Source organism: Podarcis liolepis, assembly GCF_965112155.1.
Source record: "Podarcis liolepis genome assembly, chromosome: 2".
Taxonomy (NCBI): Eukaryota; Metazoa; Chordata; class Lepidosauria; order Squamata; family Lacertidae; genus Podarcis; species Podarcis liolepis.
In genome coordinates this window covers 83,170,099-83,193,753 of record NC_139555.1, presented here as the reverse complement: position 1 = coordinate 83,193,753, position 23,655 = coordinate 83,170,099, and the positions used below count along the sequence as shown (strand labels likewise).

The 23,655-nt window shown below is 40.0% G+C and overlaps 1 protein-coding gene across 50 annotated transcripts in view; it reads right to left on the bottom strand.

Moving 5' to 3' along the window:
• The window catches only part of SLMAP (sarcolemma associated protein), a 92,045-nt gene that overhangs the window by 45,904 nt on the left and 22,486 nt on the right, over positions 1-23,655 (bottom strand). For 28 of the 50 annotated variants that reach the window (XM_083489263.1, XM_083489244.1, XM_083489289.1 and 25 more), the window contains exons 3-4: positions 2,917-3,064; positions 452-524 (exon numbers count right to left, since the gene is read on the bottom strand). In XM_083489263.1, the coding sequence (XP_083345389.1) occupies positions 452-524; positions 2,917-3,064 (221 nt within the window). Of the gene's footprint in view, positions 1-451; positions 525-2,910; positions 3,065-23,655 lie in introns of all 50 variants that reach the window. The other 22 variants (XM_083489282.1, XM_083489275.1, XM_083489242.1 and 19 more) reach the window with 1 other exon arrangement.

Here is a 23,655-nt window from a genome sequence, read left to right as displayed (position 1 = left end):
TAACGTGCCGCTTATTTTTATGAGTTTAATACTCTGCTACTGGGGTTCTCTGTATACTAGCCCCACTTTTTGAATACAGGCACCCAGACGATTCTTTTGTTGTTCACCCACACACATGGGTCCACAGGGATTCATATGGTTATTTTCCCGCTGTTTTAAACTTTTTTTTTACTGGTAATTTTATTGTTCTTTCTTTTTGTAAACCACTTTTAGGTTTTATTACAAACAAGCAGTGTATAAATCTTGTGAAATAAATAATAAATAAATAAATCAGCTGTCTCTAAACAGATGAGCACTTATGGTCTTATACCAAATGGGTGGTGATGTTAATAACCCTAGCTCTGCAATATTAAGGTCATTGTATTAGACAGCAGTTTTAGTCCTGCTATGTAGAAATTCTTAACCATCTGAAACATGTTTGATATTAGAACAACTGCAAAGTTACACTTACTCTGACCGTAGCCTAGCTTCCATACCATCTGGGAGAAATAGTTTTATTGTTGAGACAATGCATCCATGGGTGACTGGAAAGAACATTAACATTGTAAGTTCTAAGTAAGTATTCAATAAAATTAGTCACTGAAAAGTGAAAACAACAAAACATTCAATAATACCGAAGTAATTCTCTCTGACAAAGAATAAAACAGTCAAGTGTACAAGCAAAGTTAAACAGAGGATGATTGGGTGTTGGTGTCAAAAAGCTCAGATAGACTTAAGGCCCATGCCACTCTGTGATGTCGATCCAATTCTGAATTGTTCAGACAGCAGGCACCAGAAAACTGTTTAAGACTGGGCAATATTTCAGACAACTCTTGAGGATCACAAAAAACCACAAGCTTGAAAACCACAAGTTTTCAAAAGTTATGCAAAAACAAGTACATGAAAATTAGATCGGTTGCCTAAGTGTGTAAGACCAACCTTAGATCAGAAAGAGTAAGACTAAGAAACCTTATACTATTTCAGGCATGTTGATGAATTAATTTGGGGAACAAAAAGAATAGGTAAAGGGACCCCTGACCATTAGGTCCAGTCGTGACCGACTCTGGGGTTGCGGCGCTCATCTCGCTTTATTGGCCAAGAGAGCCGGCGTACAGCTTCCGGGCCATGTGGCCAGCATGACTAAGCCGCTTCTGGCGAACCAGACCAGCGCACGGAAATGCCGTTTACCTTCCCGCCAGAGTGGTACCTATTGATCTACTTGCACTTTGACGTGCTTTCGAACTGCTAGGTGGACAGGAGGAGGGACTGAGCAATGGGAGCTCACCCAATCACGGGGATTTGAACTGCTGACCTTCTGATCGGCAAGTCCTGGGCTCTGTGGTTTAACCCACAGCGCCACCCGCATCCCTAGCAAAAAGAATACTTTGCAACAATTAGAGGAGTCTGCAAAAAGCATAGTCAGAGATACATGATAATGTGTGCTTGAAAAGAGCATTTCCACCTCAGGTAAAAGAGATCCGAAGCAGCAGGAACAGTATTTTACACACTTATAGTTTTTTGGTTCCTCTTCCAAAAGCAGCCCTCCTGAGTCACACTCAAATGTCATAGAAACCTCTAGAGCATCAATCCATGAGATGTGAGGAGATGCCACTGAAATGTAGGGAAATTCCTTGTGCACAACAAGTCTTTGCATAAGCACACTGGCTTCATGCATCGTGGCAAAAGGAAGCTAAATAGAAAAGGTAGTTTTTATCCTAAGTGATATATTGATTTGAATTTAAATGCTGAAAAGAGAATTACCTGCCAAATTTCTTCAAATGGTGGTCACTACTTTCATGTGTAAATACATTTTGAAATACATCTAACCCAGCTAAAAGAAAAGCATACACTGTATGTTCCAGACTAGCCAGTTTAAAAACAAACAAACAAGTGTTCAATAGGGAGTTTATTGCCAATGTGCTATAGAGTGCTGGGCTCAGCTATGAAGCATGCTGGGTGGTCTTGGACAAATCATATTCTCCCATCCTAATTTCTTGTAGCTGCTGGAAGCCTGCATTGAAATGTTGATCTTGGAGAAGGGGCAGGAAATAAATAACAGTAAATAAAGTATCACATAGTAGTTCTATGGCACTGAATTCTACTTCTCCCTCTCATGCAATGCACTAACTTAAGAAAAACAAACAAGATGGGTATTTAGAGATAAATATCATCAAATACAACACCCAATGTACAAAAAGAAGTGTTGAGATTAAAACATGTTCAGACGTCCATGAAGAGCCAGTCATCCTGATGAAAAAGCTACAGGTTTCATTTTAAAACAATTGGGAAACATATAAAGTTTCTGATAGACTGATTCCCTTAAATCACATTTTATAAAATGTGAAAATTATGCAAGTCCACCAGTTTATTTTTCAGACGTTGCTGATTTCTGTAATGTTTTGACACTCGTCTGGAATTAAAAGCATTATCTGTTTGCAAAAAAAGGCATCACAGGAATAGGCAACGTGCAGAAAAGTAACAGCAAATCCAATGCTTATACAGAAGGTGTTCATTTATTTTTCTTTTATTTAAAGGACCTCTGTGTTCCCCTTCAGTAAAACTATTAGGGCTAAGTAATGACATACCATAAGTCTATAAAGGCGCTGCCACACTACATGGTTTCTTAAATGTGTATTTGCATTTGTTTATGTTGTTCTTCTAATCAGCACTCATAAGGGAGGTGCAGTCTCGATTGGGACAGCAGCACAAATGGTTCTGACAAAAGCTGGAAGGGTTAAAAGCATATCCACCGGCACCATAATCCCAATCAGGATGGTATATCTGCCTGGGTGCATGAAGAGATGCTTTTAAGAAGATACCGTAAAATACCAAATCTAAACTAAGTGCTTTGTTTTTCTTTAAAGCTTGCTTATGGATAGAACATACTTGAGATTCTCAACTTAAAAACAGAGGAAAGAAAGTGATCCGTACCCTTACCTTTCCGCGTGTTCTCCGTCACATCTACGCCAAATTGAATGATATCACCAGACAGAATTTCACATGGTGGGCTTTCCTCAGATCCTCTGCTCAATCTCTGACTATTTATAAAGGTACCATTGCTACTCTTAGTGTCTTGAAGATAGAACTGTAAGAAAAACAGATAAATTTAAGTCACCTGCAAGAAAAATGTTACATTAAAGACTAAAGGCAAATCCAAGTTTAAAATGATCATTAGTCCACTACACATTATCCCACTACACATTAAGAAGTAATGATAATAATAATTCCTATTATCACATACTGTATATTATTATTATTATTATTACTACTACTACTACTACTACTACTACTACTACTATTACTACTACAGCACCATGAATGCTTTCAGAGCAAACCAAATGTAAAGAGTTGCTTCCTCAAAGAGTTTAGAGTCTAATTTTGAGAGTTGTAGAAAAACAAAAGGGGGGGGGGAGAGGCAACGAATGAAAGGAAGAATGTACAAGGCAAGCGTAATATGGGATGAAGGTAAGCAAGCACAGTTACATATAACTGGGGATGACAGCTTTGTTGTAACTGGGGGTGACAACTAAACCATTAGAGCCAAATGCTTAATGGGTAATGTGGGCTTTGAAAGAGACAGCAATATGTAACATTACTGGGTGGAGAGTCCTGGTTCAAGGGCAAAAAAGGGATATGTAATCATTTCAGAGGGCAGAAGACCCTTGGGTGACTGTGAGTGGTAGAGTTGGAGGAATGTAGGGATATATCAATAAATAAACATGAAAAGATAGTTTGGGGAAGGCTGTGGGGAATGGATGCAAATAGTATGGGAAACCAATGCAGATATTTAAGGAAGCGCATTGTATAGACTAAGAGATGAGAGAGAGAGTATGAGCTGGCAGCAGAGTTCTGGACGGCGCTGAGAAGACTAAGACAGTGTTTTAGATGATACTAGCATTATACATGGTGTCATAGTGTGGTAAGATAAAGTTAGGGCAAATAGTGAAAAGGAACAAAATAAAAAGTGATGGCTTCATGGAGGTCAAGGGAAGTGGCTTTAGTTGCTTAGTTTCCAAGTAAATCTATTAACACAAGTTCCTTCCTTTCTCTCCAGAAACATCAATTGTAAAGGTTAAGGGGATTCTCCACATAGCACATAAAATAATGTTTTCACACCAAAATATATTTACATACACTGGTTGCTAGGTGAGTGAATGCTTTTCAGTATGCTTTGAGAATCTTTTACATACCCCAAACAGTAGTGGATTGAGAATTCAAGAATATATTTTTAAAAGAAACACAACAATGAATAACATAAAGCCGAGGTGGGGAGCCTTTGGTCCCCCAGATGTTCCTGAACTACAACTCCCATCCATACCACCAAGCATGGCCAACAGCGAAGGATGATGGTAGTTGTAGTTCAGCAACATCCGGCATGCCAAAGATTCCCCGCACCTGACATAAAGTGCTGCATCATCCAAGTGAAACAAATAACTTCTTATTTAACTGCCTATTAAAAAGTTATGAGCTGCAATAATGGACATATTGACATACATGTAAATATCCTAAATATAAATAAATGGTGTTTAGGAATGCATAATTGAGAATCGCAGCTACTATCCTACGTCAGCACAACAATCAGATACAGTTCTTTTTAAGAGATTACTGGTTTAGATTTCTAAAAGATTTAAACTTTTTTTTGTGTGTGTGTGATACAATTATTTTTCTAGGAGTTTTTCAAGCATTAGAGTAGGTTGGCACATGACCATTACAAAAACTTGCTCAATTGCCACTCCTGACCCATCTCCTTTGGCATACTCTCTTCACGTTCAGTGTTTTTGTTCCTAACACACACTTCCATAACTAGATCTCACCCCATGGCAATAAATTAGTCATGTCATCACACACGAGACAGGAAATACCTATCAGACAAGCATATACACAGCAGCAGTATCAAATGAACCAACAGGAAATTGAAACATCAAGCAAATTAAATTTACTTCCTTTCATTAGGAAAGAATAAAATACCTCAACAGAACAGTTTGTAGCGTTTGCTTATAATTTCTTCCTAGATTACACTACACCAGTGAACAGCAGCCTTATTTCTAACACAAATGCAGCTAGTTTTCTTTAAAACAGCAACAGTGATATAGCTACCTTCCATCACTTTACATCAAGCCTATACCATAGCTTTATTCAACTGTTCCCAAACATCCATTGTTTTAGTTGAGCTCCTCTCTTGTGTCTTAATCTTCTACTCAGTCTACTCAAATGCAAGTACTCTGAACATATGCCTACCAGTGTTTATGGGGCATAAGAATAAATATTTTTACCAAAAAAGGAAAAAATGAACAAACGCAAGAACGAAAGCTAATTGTGGAATAGTGATTTCTTAGCATCTGATTTGGAAACACCAGGTTCCTTGGTTTACCAGATTGCTGAAATCTTGAATACAAGTGGCAGAAAATCCTAGTGGAATCTGACTAAATAAGCCATAGAGTCCTGTGATGTGGCAGTAATGGCAATGAATAGCTTTATTTTCACCCTGATGTACCAGTAGTGTCACTCAGCAGAACTGTCGCAGGTGGACAGCACACTGTAATATACCTGTTAAATACTTTGATTATAAAATTATTCACATTCTGCCTGACTTAGGCCTAATTCCCACAAACAGATGAGGTGGTAACTGTTCCTGAATTGAAACACTTCAGACTGCAGGCAGAGGAATCCCAGGGCTAAATGCCCCTCCATATGCACATCAGTGTAAACTATTATAGTCTAGTTTTCTCCTCAATTTTGGATGTACAGGAAGTTTCATTATTTAGGTGTGGTTTTTTTTTAAGTAATGGATTTTTATCCCACCTTTCCACTATTTAAATGTGGCTTGAAACATGTTTGATGAAGTTGTTTATTTATTTACAGTATTAGATTTCTTACCCGCCCTGTACTACAAGGTCTCAGAGCTGGTTACAACAATAAAATATGTACATATAAAACAAATAAAATAGTTACAACCACAAAACACAAAAAGTGCAAAAACATATTATCAGTCTCAGCAGGCTTCTACATAAAGATATTCCACCCTAACTTAGTGTTGTTGGACTACGACTTCCATCATCCCTGACCGCTGGTCCTTCTAGCTAGGGATAATGGGAGTTGTAGTCCAACATCAGCTAAGGACCCAAGTTTGAGGAACATTGCCCTAACTTTATGCCCTGATCTGCTTTAAACCTGTAAGCCAAGGGAAGGGAAACTTGCCCTGCACCAAGGCCACCTTCCCTTGGTGTAAGCAACATACCAACAGTAGGCAGTGCCAAAACCCAAAGTGGACAGAGCCAGTATGTGCGCACACACACATTACATTCAGCTCTCTTGGCTTCCATGCTGCTTGCTGGAAAAGGGTTCCCTTTCTCACAACAAACTGCTCATGGAGTAAGAGAGTGGTCTCCTTCTCTCTCAACAGCTCCATGAGGTGAGAAAGGGTTGTTGTTTTCATACTGAACAACGTGAATACTCAACCATGTTTCCTCTTCCCCACTGCTGAGCTACAATATCAGATAGGCCAAGCTCTCTGAACGTTGTTCAATTAATTGCCCATAGATAACAGCCCAACAGCAGGGAAAAGGTGGATGGGGAAGAGTCTGGAGGACAAGATTGGGAAGCCCTGAGAGCAGCAGTTGGTCTATGGGCTGGATGTTCCTCCTCTCTGCTGAAAGCACACAAAACACTCTGTGTTGGCAGGCCAAGTGAGGTCTGGCAATGTACAGTGGTGCCCCGCAAGACGGATGCCTCGCAAGACGAAAAACTCGCTAGACGAAAGGGTTTTGCGTTTTTTGAGCTGCTTCGCAAGACGAATTTCCCTATGGGCTTGCTTCGCAAGACGAAAACGTCTTGCAAGTTTGTTTCCTTTTTCTTAACACCGTTAATACAGTTGCGACTTGACTTCGAGGAGCAACTCATAGAACACGGTGTGTTAGCCTTTTTTGAGGTTTTTGAAGACTTTGGTGATTTTTGAAGCTTTTCCAAAACTTTCCCGACACCGTGCTTCGCAAGACGAAAAATTCGCTAGACGAAAAAACTCACGGAACGAATTAATTTCGTCTTGCGAGGCACCACTGTATATTTGCTGACACCACTGGTAGTTTCCACCTTAGGAGAAGTTCAAACCTTGGGCCATGTCTGCAAGTGTGTGAGGCAGAGCTTCAGGTGATTAGCCACTTCACATTCAGCAAAGCAACACCACCACCAACAGCAAACATATGCAAATTAGCTTAATTTGCATAATGTATGCACGTCAGAATTGGATTATTTATATCTAGTCATCAGACCATCACAAAGTAAAAGATTAACAGAATGAATATAACACTAACAGAAGGTAACTCCAGCCCAAATAAACTACAACATAAACTAACTCAAAATGCTGCATTTCTTTGGCAGAGCAGAACAAATAGTTTAAAACAAATAGTCAAATGAAATATTGAAAACATAAAAAATGAGGTGAAATAAATAAATTCCTGCAAATCTGAATAAACCTAAATGAATAAAATGACTTAAATTTCTTAATCTTCCTGGCAAGATACAGAACTTTCTCTTAAGAATTTTCTTCACTCATTAGTTACTGCAGATAGAAAATCTGCAGTCTTCACAGTTGCAAACCGTATTTAACTTGTCCACCCCGCGGGTAAGACCCAGTGGGATCAGACCTCTCCCTAAGATTTATCTCAAGTATTGCTCTTTCAGTGCATTGTGTGTCAAAAAAAAAAATCAGCTTTTCTTGGCACAAAATTTGAGTTTCCATTGTGTAGAATTTTGGTATTTGTTTTCAACCCACAAAGGTCATGCATCTGTACCTTTAAATCAGACACAGAACTAATTCAATATACTTCAGGAGATGCACAGATGTTTTCTACTTTCAACACAATTATTCATCCTTCCATTCCAGCTGACCTATAGTATGCCTCACTTTTATTAGTTTCCAGCAAATGAAAGCTAGAAGTTGAATAACCTATACTGAAAAGAATTAAATATTGAAAACAGACTTTCATTCTAAAATAAGCATGCTAATTCTACCCAAGAGAATATTATACTAGTGCTGGTAAAGGAACAGGCTTCTAGTTCTGTTTTATTCTGACACACCTATATCACTAGAGCTTAACATTCCAGTGAGGAAAGAGGTAGTATAAATTTCCCTACCCTACCCTCAGGGGCAAGTGACTAAGTTGTGGATCTTGAAGATACGAAGATCTTGTGACACCTGGAGCAAGGAACACAAATATAATATAATTTAATGTAAATATAATTTCCCAGGCTGTTGAATACCTTGAAGAAAGCTTGGCAGGCCACAAAAAGTTGGACCCCTGAAATCATTGTACTTGAAGCAGAACATTTTAGATCTCTAGCAGCCCTGAAGAGATCCATTAAAGAGATAATCTCTGAAAACCTGTGTTTACTCTTTAAAAATAATAATGAATAAACTGCAAAGATGACCCTGTTAAATAACATCTCTATGTGGCAAAATAAATAAAAATCATCATATAATGATTGTATAAACTGGTGCTTTTAGGCAAGCAACTTGTATTATGAGACTCAAAATAAAAAGGAAGCAGAGTTAAAATCCTTGTTTTTCTACCACATACTGGTACATTTTATCTCAGTGTTTTATTATGATTTCTCACTCCAAAATACAACCAGCCTTCTATTTTCTCAGCCAATTCTACTACCTTCTTCATATACAGGCACAGTAGCATATTATCAGTCTTCAATTATACTGCATCTCTACATGTGAAATAATGTTATAGGGCAAGGTGAATGTATAACCTCTGAGCACAGTAGTGAGAATGCTACATTTAAAGCTTCCCCATACTACAAAATAAATAAATTCCTGCAAATACATATGATCCAAAATTTTCAGGAGTTTTAACTTTAGGAGAACATTCAAAGACAGAATTCTCCCTCCCCAAAGAGCGAAGTAGTGCAGTCCATCCTATCACCACATTCTGCTACATGTGTAGACAGAGGCCTTTGGTAATTCCTCTTTCCATTACCGTATTTTTCGCTCTATAACACGCACCAGACCATAACACGCACGTAGTTTTTAGAGGAGGAAAACAAGAAAAAAAATATTCTAAATGAAATAGTGGATATATGATTTTTGTGGTTCATGCTGTGGCCACAGACATGTGATCTGACAGTGAGTTTGGAGTAGCCCAATGCAAAAATCCTGAGGATCCATGTGGACCCATGCTTTGTAACCATGGAGGAGGAAAGGAAGGGGAACCATGGATCCTCTGCTCACGACTGCAGCAGATCCCCCCACCACCACCCGCAGGCATTCGCTCCATAACACGCACAGACATTTTCCCTTACTTTCTAGGAGGAAAAAAGTGAGTGTTATGGTGCAAAAAATACGGTAATCAGTAAGGGCCTTGAAGCATCATATCTGAATTAGGCTGCATATTTGCTCAATCAAACTCATCCAATGGCTCATTAGAATCTGATTTTCTGCTTGTTAAACTGCCCTCATTCAGTAAGTTAGCAGCAGACACACAGTAGATGTTTTTTGAGTGCATAGCAGACTTATTACAACATAGCTTGTATTTTGCAATGTGACCTGGCAGTCCACTGTTTTTTAAAGGCTTAACATGCTCAAAGTTAATCAGCAACACAGAATATTCTTGTCTACCTGAACATCAGTTTATAATCAGTTTATAATATCTTTGGTAATTATAATTATAATCAGTTTATAATATCTTTGGAAAATATCCAACTAGAAACTAACATTGAATTTAATGGCTTTCCAGTCTCCAAATTTAGGCTGCAGTCCTTTATCAGAAGTCCTTGGAGTAAGTCTTTCTTAAACATAGTGGGACTTCTGGGTAGAAAGGGGCAGGATTGCATTTTAAGTGTCTGTCTCTACTGAATGACGCGGGTGGTGCTGTGGTCTAAACCACTATGCCTCTTAGGCTTGCCAATTAGAAGGTCAACAGTTTGAATCCACACAATGGTGGTGAGCTCCCATTGCTCTGTTCCAGCTTCTGCCAACCTAGCAGTTCGAAAGCATACCAGTGGAAGTCGATAAATAGGTACTGCTGCAGTGAGAAGGTAAACGGCGTTTCCATCATGGTCGAGTTGCACCAGAAGCAGTTTAGTCATGCTGGCCACATGACTGCAAAAGCTGTCTGTGGACAAACACCGGCTCCCTCGACCTGAAACATGATGAGCAACACACCCCACAGCAGCCTTTGACTGGACTTAACCGTCCAGGGGTCCTTTACCTTTACATCTATGCTTTCGTCTTTTACTATGTTTCACCTCTTTCCTCTTTCACTTTTCCTTCCCTTTATTCAGCAGCTGCAGTTAGCATTCAGAATATTTTTTTCCTAAACATTTTTCTTAGTGCTCGTCCTCACTCTTATTTATCTTAATTCATTGCTCAATTGTCTCTTATCTGAACCTTCTTTTTAAGTTCCACTAATCTACCATTTCACAACTCTGCCCTTTTCTTTTCTCATAGAACCGGTAACTCTGTTCCCAAATTTTTGACATGCTTTTTAAAAAACAATACACACACAAGATCCTGATACACATTTTCTGTTTTCCCCTTCCTTCCTAATATAACTCTTATAATTATTTAGAAACTTTGTATAAACTATACCTAATGCTTGGATTCCTTATTTAAACACTTCAAGAGCTGTAGTAGTTTAAGAATATGTTGAGATCTTCCTTCCCTCCCCACTGTCCTATTCAAATCTTACCTTCACCAGAAACCCACTTTGTGGCATTAAGGAACCCACTATTGTACCCTCCCTGCCTCCATCTATAATATGAGGCTGATAGTCACAAGTCACAAAGATTATATTTTTAAACCTTCTTGATATATTAATTCATTCATCATTTCCCTTGTACAACTTTTCTTAAAAAGTAACTGCTATAAAAAAATGAACAACAAAAGTAGCATTCATGTGATTACCACTCATTTAGCATTCAGGAATCTCAACAGCTGCTTAGCACGGGGAGAAGAGGAGCTAGAATCACATTCTAATTCATCAGAACTATATTCAACAGCAATGAAATCATAAATGCAATGTAAGATACTTAAAGAAAAAATAAAGAAAACAGATCTCAGAGAAATGTTCCCATAAACCAGGGCACCACATTATGGAACACATACAGAACAGGGCGTGTTTTTAAAAAAAATCTTCAGAAGACAATCTTAATAAGGAATGAAACTATGACTAGAAGCAGCCTTCTCTTTTAACCAAAAAAAACAAACTAAGAAATGCTACCAAGATGGAAATGTGTATGGAATCATGGCCTGGGGTGAGCAAGCTAATGTGTAAAAATGGTAATTAGATTTACTGTTATTTGCCTGTGTACACCCACATTCAATCATGACCATTTGTTTCCACATCTGTTACAAGCAAATAATTTCATCTTAAGTAAGGCCAGCCAGTTGCTAAACAACTTCTTGATTTAGCAGTAAGGAATGCAGAGTGACAAGCTTGCAAATTAGTGATGCGGATTGTAAACATCAAAATAGATGTGAGAGAGGAAAACAATTGGTGCAATGCTTTGATCAGCAGCTAATTTTTAAGAGAGACCATCTTTTGAATTAAGTAAGAACTGAAGGGCTGTGTTGCTTTTGGCCACTAGTCACTTCCATGCAACTCAGGACACAAGGAACTCTTAAATCCCCCTCCCCTTTCTTCTTGTGTGAACAGAGGCTTTGGCAAACCTCTCCCACTATGGGGGACATGATAGAGGTGTATAAAAGTATGCAAGGTATGGAGAAAATGGATATAGAGAAGTGTTTCACCCGTTCTCATAATACTAAAAGCAAGGGCCATTTAATGAAGCTGAATGCTAAGTGATTCAGGACAAAGAAAAATAACTTTACAAAAAAATTGTCCAGTTGCACCTTAGAGACCAACTAAGTTTGTTCTGGGTCTAAGCTTTCATGTGCATGCACACTTCTGTATCTGAAGAAGTGTGCATGTACACGAAAGCTTATACCCAGAACAAACTTAGTTGGTCTCTAAGGTGCTACTGGACAATTTTTTTATTTATTTCAACTGCGTCAGACCAACACAACTACCTACCTGAAAAAACTTTAACACACGTGATGGCCATCAATTTGGATGGCTTTAAAAGGAATTGACACAAATTTATGAAGGATAAGGCTAGCTAGTATCTGAGGCAGTATGTCTCTGACTACAACTTGCTGGTAACCTCAGCTGGCGGGTGCTGTTACGCTCAGGGCCTCCTTGTAGACTTCGCACAGGCATCTGGTTAGTCACTGTGAGAACAGGGTGCTGGACAAGATGAGTCTTTGGTCTGCCAGCAGGGCTCTTCTTGCATTCAGCTTTTACCTTGGACTCAACTCAAACTCCTGATGACCAGCGCAAGGGTGGAGAAAGCTCAGCTGACCTCCACTCCTGAAATGATTACAGGGGAAATATCTGGATTGACTGATAAGAACTATCCAAGAGCAGCTTACTAATGTCAATGATAAGACAATCCCTATTCCCAAACTTACAGCATAAAAGACATAACACAAAAGGAAAAGAGATTGAGAGGGGAAATGAGAAAGCAAACACACAGACTAGTTCTTAGTTACAGAGTTATGATCATGACCAGCTGGAATGCAAGGAGTTCAGAGTACAGGAGTCAAAACTGCTGATCTCAGCTGAGCTGATGGAGAGGGCCAGGACTACAGTTCTGTCTCTCCTTCTGCTGTGGGTTGATTTGATTCCAACACACAATAGGACAGGAAGTGTCCATAGCAATCCTCTACTGCCCTGCTCCCATCACCAATTTGCATCCTCTGTCATCCACACACACAAGCCAAACAAATTATCAAGAGTTATTAATATCTCACGTCAACTGATTTACTTGGCTGATTACGTCATTTAAAAGTGCTAAATTGGGACGGGCATAGAAAAAAATTGTTAGTGTATTTTCCAGCAATCATTCAGTACATAACCTTAGATCTTGAAATATACCAGTCATAACAACAGTATGTAGCATCTTTTTTCCTTCTTGTCAAGTACACAGTTTTCTTTACTTGAAAAGTACACTTTACAGATTCTCTTATCCCTGTCACTGATTTTTCAAGGAAAAAGCTGATATAAAGTTCTAATTTACAAGTAATTTTATATATCTGGCTGACTTGCAGCAAGACATTTGTCACCATAGCTACAAATTACTACTTAGACATTTTTCTCCTCCGAAAGTTTGTCATGTTGTCTCCATTAAGAATTGACAAGTATTCTTATGCCACGAATTCTGGACTGTTCCAACACAATCGCACTTTCAAGATTTTTCCATACCAGTTTCAAACATCTTCACCTTCAAAATTCACCAGCTTTCTTCATCAGGTTTTTGCTTTATTTTAAAAAAAACCCTAAAATGTGGCTATAATTCCAGTAAGACAGAGTAAAGTACTACTGTATTTTGAAAGATTCCATCTTAAAGTGAACATACTGCTAGCTGAGCATTTTTAAATCCCCAATTGAAAAGCAATTCCATGTCATTCCACTGCCTTGAGCACGTCTTTTTCCTAAAAATTAAATATAATACAGACATGCATAGAGTAGTGTTAAGTTCTATTAAGAAAATAATTCACAAATTTGGGGCTAGAACTGTGAATGGTTATAATCATCCATTAAATCAGCCCTAAACCAACCTGGTTCCCTCCAGATGATTTTAACTACAACCCTCATCATCCATGACCACTGGTCACACTGGCTATAGCCGATGAGAGCTGTAACTGATTCAACATACAGTGGTACCTCGGGTTACATACGCTTCAGGTTACATACGGTTCAGGTTACAGACTCAGCTAACCCAGAAATAGTACCTCAGGTTAAGAACTTTGCTTCAGGATAAGAACAGAAATTGTGCTCCGGCGGCGCGGCAGCAGCGGAAGGCCCCATTAGCTAAAGTGGGGCTCCAAGTTAAGAACAGTTTCAGGTTAAGAACGGACCTCCAGAACGAATTATGTACTTAACCCGAGGTACCACTGTATTTGAGTACTGCATTATGCAATACAGGTTCTGAAGATTTGTTATAAAACTGCACACTTCATCTCTCTCCATCCTGTATTTTGAAACATGAACATTCAGTTGGGAATATGAGCAATTAATTGGAAAGAGGGCTAAGTGCAGCTTCTCCAAGTACAGCAATTACAATTTTACTGCAGAAGTGCAACTTACTACCAATGTTGAAAATATGATCTTTTGCCTTGGGCAAATAACACGTGTAATAAGCAGGAGCAAAATAATTCAGTAAATGAGAATAACCTCCCCTATAACAAGCCTTTCTAAAAGCAAAGCATGGAAGAGAACAAATGTGATTTCCAAATATACAGCCAAGGCATTATCACATTTTCTTTAGCATCAACAAATAATAATATATATGGTTGACTGCTGTGAACTAAGTCACACATACTGACATACACAATATGTTAGGGTGAAGCAGCTATGCAATAAAGTTCCAATTAGGTTTCCCCCTTGTAATATTACACCTCTAGGATCTCTGCCAGCCTCGCAGCCTTCCAAAACTGCTAAACGTGCCAAACCAGTATGGTGATGCAGACAGGTGCCTTTTTGTTATAAAGCAAAAGTGTCACTGCTTAAGCAGCAGCTGGCCACCACACTCACAATTCCATTGAATAAGATGACTTGACTAGCCACTTTTTACATCATTTGGCACTGAAGACTTTTTTTAGCAAGTCTGCATAATGTGACTGTTTCAAGGCTGCCAGAAAAGGTTTCGTATGCCATTTAGCAGCAAAAAACAAAGACTACAAACTTATTCTTACTGTTGTTATGGTTCTTTATTAAATTTATATCCTGCCCTTTCTACTAAAGGAACCTAAGATGGCAAATCACTAAGTGGTAAAACAGTACAGTTAAAAATAAAACATATTTTAAATATTTTTAAACAATTAAAGAGCATCTAAAAATACATTAAAATGGGTTTGTATCCTCACAGCTATGTAATTTCAGGGTGCCTGGTTACAGTCTATTTCAGCCAGCAAATGGATGGGTAAAAAGGGAAGTTTTTTTTTAAAAAAAATTCCTGAATGTTAATGAGTGAGGGAGACACTGCACTGGAGTGAGCATTCCACAAATAGGGAACTGCCACAGAGAAGTGCTTGTCATGGGTCTATCCCAGGGGTCAGCAAACATTTTCAGCAGGGGGGCAGCCCACTGTCCCTCAGACCTTGTGGGGGGCCCGACTATATTTTTCCAATGCCCCACAAATAACCCAGAGATGCATTTTAAATAAAAGCACACATTCTACTCATGTAAAAACACGCTTATTCCCGGAACGTCCGCGGGCTGGATTTAGAAGGCGATTGGGCCAGATCCGGCCTCCGGGCCTTAGTTTGCCTACCCATGGTCTATCCTCAGGCTGCAACAGCTGAAATGACTCTGCCAGGCTATAACTAGATGATGCTGCAGGGACCTCCAATGGGCTTGAAATCATTGTGACATCTAGTTCAGAATGGATCCAAAGAATAAGAAACAGTTTCTAGAAATCTTCAGCACCAGAATAGTGTGTGTAGGTACAGTACATTAAACTCAGTTTTTACAACAAGCACTTGATTATGCCTGCTATTTTCAATTCCAGTTATTGACCCAATTCAAGTTACTTTTTTAATTAGGTCAATTAATTTCCCTAGTTGACATGCAACACAAAGCCATGGTTTGTTGTTGGCTTATGAACCTTGGCTTATACTAATAATGATTTGTGGTTCCTTAGCTTAGCTGATTCAAAAGTGCTTCATAGCAAGCTTCACTGAATTACAGTCCCTGCTGAAGTCTTTCTTTATCGTAAAGAGCATTCAAATATTACCATGGTCAGTATTAATTCCAGCTTTAATATGTTGTTGGTTTTTTGATGGAGTGCTTATGCTTTAAGAAGAATGCCCCAACTCAAAAGGTCACTTCAAGCACTTTAAAAGATTTAACTGGCAAAGATTAAATGAGGCATCACCTCTTTTCCTCAGCTATTCTAAAAATGGTACAACCATCAGAGAAAGGTTAAATATATAGTACAGAAAGGAGAAGAAAAAGGAGAGCTCTTTCTCTCTGCTCCAGAGAAGTGACTCACAGCACTGGTAGGCCTTGAAGAATGCCGAAGGTTGCCTGATTAGGTTGATTAGCCTTATCATATTTGAAGGCCAGTATGCACCACCAGAAAGACTAAACAAGGCCAGAAGAGCCTACTGGACAAGAAAAAAAGTTTTAGGAAATAAGCTTGTCATATTCTTGCAACTATGTATCTCTAAACTTTCTCTTCTGAAGATCTGCCTTCATGCCAGATGAATTTATAAGCCAGTTGCAAGTAGCAGCTTCAGTGGATAGAGCAAGGCTTGCCAAGCAGAATCAATCTCAGCCCTCACACTATAATACTGAGCTTAATGGAAAGATGGGTGGCTGGAAGGGGGCTACAGCAAACACCAAGCATATATGGCATGCAAGCCATCTTGAAACAAGAGGAGAGTTGCACCCATGCCTTGCCCCGTGCCACCTCCAGTTCTGCCCAAATGTGGTCCCACAGGTGAATGCAGCCCTCGGCAGCAAAAAAGGTTCCCCAGCAGTATCCTAGGATACCTCCACTAAGTGCAAAAAAAGGGTATTCCTTCGCACAAAATGTGCTGCCAATCTCTGGATATTTACTCCATTGTGAACCAGCTTGGCTTCAGAGGCCCTGCTCTGTGTCCCTTCACCATCAGACAAACAGTTGGCAGGCGCCTCCTTGGGGAGGTCTGTCGGGTTCCTTCCATTCCCACATTTGAATAGGCACATGCAACTGTTTAAGCAGATTTATGACTATTAGAAAGCGATGCATATGGATTGGTTAATTGATGCCACTATGAGACTGGAATACTGCAGATTATTGCTCTTGATGTTGAAAGTTTGACAAATGTTAACTATATACTTTGACTATATGTTTACAGTAAAGCAGGATGAACATCTATTAAACAAATAAAAAATAAAATGTCATAGGGAAGTCACTTTATAATTATTTTCAGTCAAAGTTAGGGATATTGTAGAGGCCAACCTGCAATGATATTTCCAGTCGTATGCCTAGATCTTTATTCCATTCAGTCATATGATTGCTTTCTCTCTAAGAGATCGGATCTAGTAACAGATTATATAGCTTGGAATGCATACTTTGCATTTTTTTTCCAGTGCTGATTTTTTCAAGCTTAGTTTCTTCCTACAATAATACATCTGTATGTGATGTCATTCCCTCTAATAGCAAACTCGGGCAGTTTGAGTGTTAGCAGGACTGATGCTAAAGCAGAGCCTCTAGGAAACTAGAGGGAGGCCTCAGCATGTACTGTACAGCTAAACCTCAAAATACGCAGGTAGAATATATGCTTTAAAACCCAAAGGCAGCAATCCCCACCCACCCCCACCAATAAATAACCCACTAATGTCTTAAAACACTCCAGAAGCCAAGGAATATTGTGTAAGATGTTTTTAAAAAGAAAAGGGAAAAAGTTGGAGGGGACAGTGAATTGGACTTCTTCAGGTCCTTGCTGCTTAAATATTCTTGAGAACACAGGTAGCTGACTCCCTGAACGCAAGAACTCCTACTAGGAGGCAAGGATATACCGTATTTTTCGCCCCATAGGACGCACCGGTCCATAGGACGCACCAAGTTTTTGGGGGGGGAAATAAAGGGGGGGAATTTATCCCCCCCCGGCGCTTGTGGGGCTGGCAGCGGGGAGAAGCGCTCTTCTCCCCACCGCCCGCCTGCAGACCAGGTCCGGGGACAGCGGGAAGACGCGCTGCGCCTCCCAGCTGTCCCCGGAGCTTGCGGGGCAGGCAGCGGGGAGAAGCGCTCTTCTCCCCACCGCCCGCCTGCAGACCAGGTCCAGGGACAGCGGGAAGACGCGCTGCGCCTCCCAGCTGTCCCCAGAGCTTGCGGGGCTGGCAGCAGGAAGAAGCACGCGTCTCCCCGCCATCAGCCTCCAAACCACATCGGGAGACAGCGGGATGACGGTGTTCCGCCTCCCCGCTGTCCCCCGACCTTGTGGGGCTGGCGCTGCGGCTCTCCTGAAGCCTGGAGAGCGAGAGGGGTCGGTGCGCACCGACCCCTCTCGCTCGCCAGGCTTCAGCGAAAGCCTGCATTCGCCCCATAGGACGCACACACATTTCCCCTTCATTTTTGGAGAGGGAAAAGTGCGTCCTATAGGGCGAAAAATACGGTATATTTTGTTGCAGGTCCCATTCATGACTCTTTATCTAAAACTACTGGAAAAGATTTAGCTGCTCATTATTCGTTTTTTGCTACCATTGGTTGATAGGATAAGGTAAAGGTAAAGGTAAAGATACCCCTGCCCGTACGGGCCAGTCATGTCCGACTCTAGGGTTGTGCACCCATCTCACTTAAGAGGCCGGGGGCCAGCGCTGTCCAGAGACACTTCCGGGTCACGTGGCCAGCGTGACGAAGCTGCTCTGGTGAGCCAGCACCAGCGCAGCACACGGAGACGCCGTTTACCTTCCCGCTATAAAGCGGTACCTATTTATCTACTTGCACTTAGGGGTGCTTTCGAACTGCTAGGTGGGCAGGAGCTGGGACCGAAAGATGGGAGCTCACCCCGCCTCGGGGATTCGAACCACCGACCATACGATCGGCAAGTCCTAGGTACTGAGGTTTTACCCACAGCGCCACCCGCGTCCCGCTTGATAGGATAAGAGACTAATTTTAAAAATACATTTCTTTCTTTCTTTCTATATGCACCAAGCCTAGATGCTTAGATATGCTGATATGAATTTTAATGTGTTAGTATTTTTAATTATTGTATGTTTTAATGTCTTGTAAATTTATCTCTTTGTAAACCGCTTTGAGGGTTGGTTTTTTAATACACAATCAAGCAGTGTATAAATTTTATGAAATAAATAAAACATATGAAGCATTAAGGCATCCTTAATTAAAATATACAATGAATCAAGGCAGTTAAAAAGCATGACAATGAAAAAGTTTTAAAAACTGTTAAAACAATAAGATCAGAAGTTCATGTTCAGGGAAAAGTTTGCCTCAAACAAGGGAATCCCCATACAGATTGCTTTACAATAATACAGGTATGAGGTCACAGTGGCCACACCCTGGCTTAGCTCAGCATGGCGCAGCAGTAAAAGAGACCAAGGTAGAACAAAACAGCTGATGTTTCTCATTGGCAGCCCACCCACTGGTGCTATCTTGCTGTGGCACAGTTTGACCTACAGTGTTTATTATAGCAATTTATATAGAACTTAACTATCATAGTTTCTAAGCAGCTTACAAAAAAAAAATACAAAACAGAAAAGATAGAAATCAATCAAAACTATGAAATGAGACGTCAATTAAAATGCCTGCTGAAATAAAAAATTGTCAGTAGGCACCATAAATTCAACAGTGAGGGGGTCGCTATGATCTCACTAGAAGGGAGTTCCATAAAATTGGGTCCACAACACTGAACACATGGCTCCTGGTGGCTATGAACCATAGAGCACAGCAAAGAGGGACTTCCCCCAACAGCCTCAGTAAGTAGGAAGGGATATATAGGATTAGACTGTCCTTGTTATGAGAACCACCTCATACAATGTGTAGTAAGTAGTAAGATTATTCACATCTCTAATAATTACTTAGCCAAAACCATTATGAAGCCCCTTGTATTCTGAACATGTGAAAAAGTCTATATTAGGTTCTATTTCATTCTGTCTCTTGCATAAGCCAAGCAGGAAGGTACAGCTGAGTATGTGTTCTTAGTTGGTGTACCATACAGCTATATAAATTATATATAGCTTTATCTATCTCAGGCATAGGCAAACTCGGCCCTCCAGATGTTTTGCGACTACAACTCCCTGACCACCGGTCCTGTTAGCTAGGGATGATGGGAGTTGTAGTCCCAAAACATCTAGAAGGCCGAGTTTGCCTATCTATCTAATAACCAAGGAAAGTCTTATGTCAGCCACTGGTTCTCCTTTGCAGAACATTTAAAACTGTCCTTTGTTCCCTGAAAAGTGAAAGCAACAGATGTCTATAGCTAACGAAATGCTTTTATCTAGGCCAGCTATAGACATTTTCTCACTTTATTTATAGCTGTTACATTGAAGATTTTTTCCCCTTGAAAATTTGTTGTACATGTGACCAAGAAATAAACTTAAAAATACAGTAGAATGGCAGTAACTAACTTTTACCACATACAGTACAGGTTTTAAAAACACTTGTATTGTTACCCTGCTTCACTACAGCTTTACTATACATAGACAAATCTGGATGCAGTGAAGGATGCATGGCAAGCAACTAAGACTTTGTTTTAGCTCCTAATTTAATACAAAGACTATTATGGGACATTCGTGATACAGAGGATCATCAAAATACCACTGTCATGAAGCCCAAACCACCACAATGCCATCAAGCACATGAAGCTGAAAGGATATCCGCCCTTGTCTTGTGGAAAACCTTTCCTAAAAAGTTGCAATATTGCTGCTTATCTGTTTCAACTACCCATATGGATGTGTGATGCACAATGAATCCAAGCAAGAGCCCAAGAATACAATATTTTTGGGGGGAGGTGGGGGTGGATAGAAGGATGCATGCCCATTATCTAAAAAATAACCTAACAGATTTATTAAATGAAACAGCCGAGTCTTTGTTAATATTGATCTGCCTTTAGGTACCAAATATACATTGCAGCATCTCATTTGCTTGTGCCTTACATAGCTCAGTACGTAATCTGTTAATGCCATCCCTAGCCTTCTTAAAATAAGTAGCTTTATGTTTAGCCGGTTCAGTAAACACTTCTCTCTTAAAAATGTCACATTCTTCATTTATTTTGCTTCATATTCCCTTTCTTTCTTTCTTTCTTTCTTTCTTTCTTTCTTTCTTTCTTTCCTTCTTTCCTTCTTTCTTTCTCTCTCACACAGAGTCCTGCTACTGCATCCACTTTGTATGGTGGTACATACCCTTGGTGCCACAGCCTCTAGTTTGATAGAATTTTGACAGAACATAAGGAATTTTTAAATAATATCTCTGCAGGCACATTCAGCTCATAAATTGAATTGTCCTTGTAGTCAATTCCTGATCCCAGTCTGTTGGGCCACCTTACACAAATCCTACATCTCCTTAGAACAGTTTCCTTATAATCTATATTTTACAAGACTTCCGGGTTGGCGCGATCTGGAAATGGCGGATTCCCTCCGAGCTCCGGAGGGAATCGGCTCAGCGGTGGATGGGCGACACGGGGACCCTTAAAAACCGCAGGCGCGGAAGCCTGCGGACTGAAGACTCGGCGGGTGCCTTAAGCGCCCCCCCTGATTCGCGAAGAGCCTTTTTAAAGGCTACGGAGGGGATACGGGGGACGGCGCGGCACTGAGAGTCGATCGCTACCGCCGCTGAGCGAAGCCGCGAGCCATAACTGGAGAGCGCTGACTTCCTTCCTTGAAATTTGGACTGGAAAAAAAAAGAACCCGTGAGTAATCTGGAACTGAACTTTAAAATTTTTTACCTTCTGAATTTGAGACGACCGGGGGGTGTGCCAAAAGGAAGTTCCCACCCCCCCCCTTGCAGACGATCCAGAGCAACGATATAAGAGCTAAGCTGGAGTGCCTACCCTGTAAAGGGTGAGTTTTAAAAAGACAGTAACTTCCAAGATTTGGAAAGGCAAATTTGAGCAGGAGAGTGGAGTGTTGGAAGAGTCTTTGTTTTGTGGCAAACAACCCTCCCTCCCGGGCCCGGGAGCGACCTGCTTTGGAGCCTGTATAGAGGAGCAGAATTTGACAGCTGTCAAAGCTGTCAAATGGATTGTTAACAGTGGAAAAATTGCTATTTAAGACCTCTCCGGATTAAAAGGAGTTACAATTGAATTAAAATTGTGGGAAACAAAGAAACAATAACAGGACAGAGGATTGTTGGAGAAAAGTCCATTAAGTAATCAGATTCCCTCTAGGGGGAATTCTGTGGAATTACAATGGCTGTGGGTGGAAAGATACTGAGAGAAATCGAAAGGATGTTTTCACTGGTGGGAATCTTACAGGAGCAGACTATAGTTATGAGTAAACAATTGATGACCTTGAATTTGGAAACAAGTAGCTCTGCTGAATGTAATGAAGACCTGAGTGAGAAAGAACCTACAGCTGAATTCGAAATAATAAACAAAGAAGAGGAGAAGACAAAACATGAAAGAGAACAAGTTATGTGGGAAAATACTAACCAGAAGCCGGCATTTGGAGAACACAAGCAAGGAGACTACTGGATTAAATCCATTTTAAGCCTACGAAAGATACAGAAGACGAAAGAGGAGGCCCTGGAAGTTTATGGAATTCAGGAGCTTGAAATAAAGAAGTACAATTGGGGCCTCCACATAGACTTTGATTTTGACTATCACCAAGACTTAGGCCTTGCGGAAATTCCTCAGCAGTTGTTTCTAAATATGGGAAGAGACTATGGACTGATTGGATTGATTGTTAAGGAAATCTTTCGAGACTCGATGACCGACAAAAAGGACTACCAACAAAACCGGCGGAGAGGGACTGAAAGAGATTTGAGAGCTTCGGACGTGCGGAACCCAGGCTAAAAACTGTTATTTTGGACATGTCTTGGGAAAGGACGCAAAGCGGGAATGGGAGGGAGGGAAGCATTTAAATTTAAACAACACTCAAGACCAGGGGGTTTAGTTAATAAGAAAATTATTCAAGAAAAAATGAGAAATCGAGGGAAGAGAATTGGGGTCCAACTTAGGGAAAATTTATTTTTGCTTTTATAAAAGGATTAATATTAAGACGGAAAAGGAAATGCCAACTTGCTGACATAAATTTGGGAATAGGGATGCAAGGGAGGGGGGTGGGGGGAAGTAAAGGACTAGGGTTAGAAAATAAGATTTTCGGGAACTATACATGTTTGTTGTCTTTTATGTTTGTTTTGATGTTATGTGTTTTGTTTTTGTCTATATAAAATGTGAAAACCCAATAAAAATATTTAAAAAAAAATATATAATCTATATTTTACATGCTTACGTAAGTGCTTCAAATTCATTACAGTTGCTCTACACCAAAAAAAAAAAATAAATCACATCATCCTCATATCTTCTAAAATTAGAAAGACAATCTTTTTTCTTCTTGCTCCACTAACAATGCAAGCTAGTAGGAAGGATTCAACTAACGATACCCTCTCTTCCTTCTGCGTTCCACTCCTGCCTCCCCCAAAGTTGGCTTAGGGCACAGATGGAGCAATCTGCTTAGCACTACAGTGAATTCCTCCAATCATTTTATTTTTTATAAGAGATGTTAAAACATAAAGAAAATGTTCTAAGGTGATAAAAGTAGGGGTTTTGTTCACTTATATGAATTGTTTCATTGTATACATAAAAGAATCCTGTATTCGCAACAGTCACCCAGAGTCTGGACAAAATCAACTACATTCCATGATGCTTTATTTTGCTTTTGCTTGTTGTGTTTTTTGCTTCATACTGCCTTGTTTTTTTGTTTTGTTTTTGTAAACCACACTGTGACAAACTTGAAGAAAACTGTCACCTCCACAGTCAGTTCTACCTTATGTCGTGTTCACACATACTGAATGGATATACTTCTGGCAACTTTTGCACTTTTTGATCCAATCTACTACTATGGACAACTTTAAGCACATGCTCAACTCTTTCATTTTGATAAATGGGTAATAAAAATGGTTAAGTTTCACTGTATGTGTGAGCAATTTCATGTACAGTACTTCAAA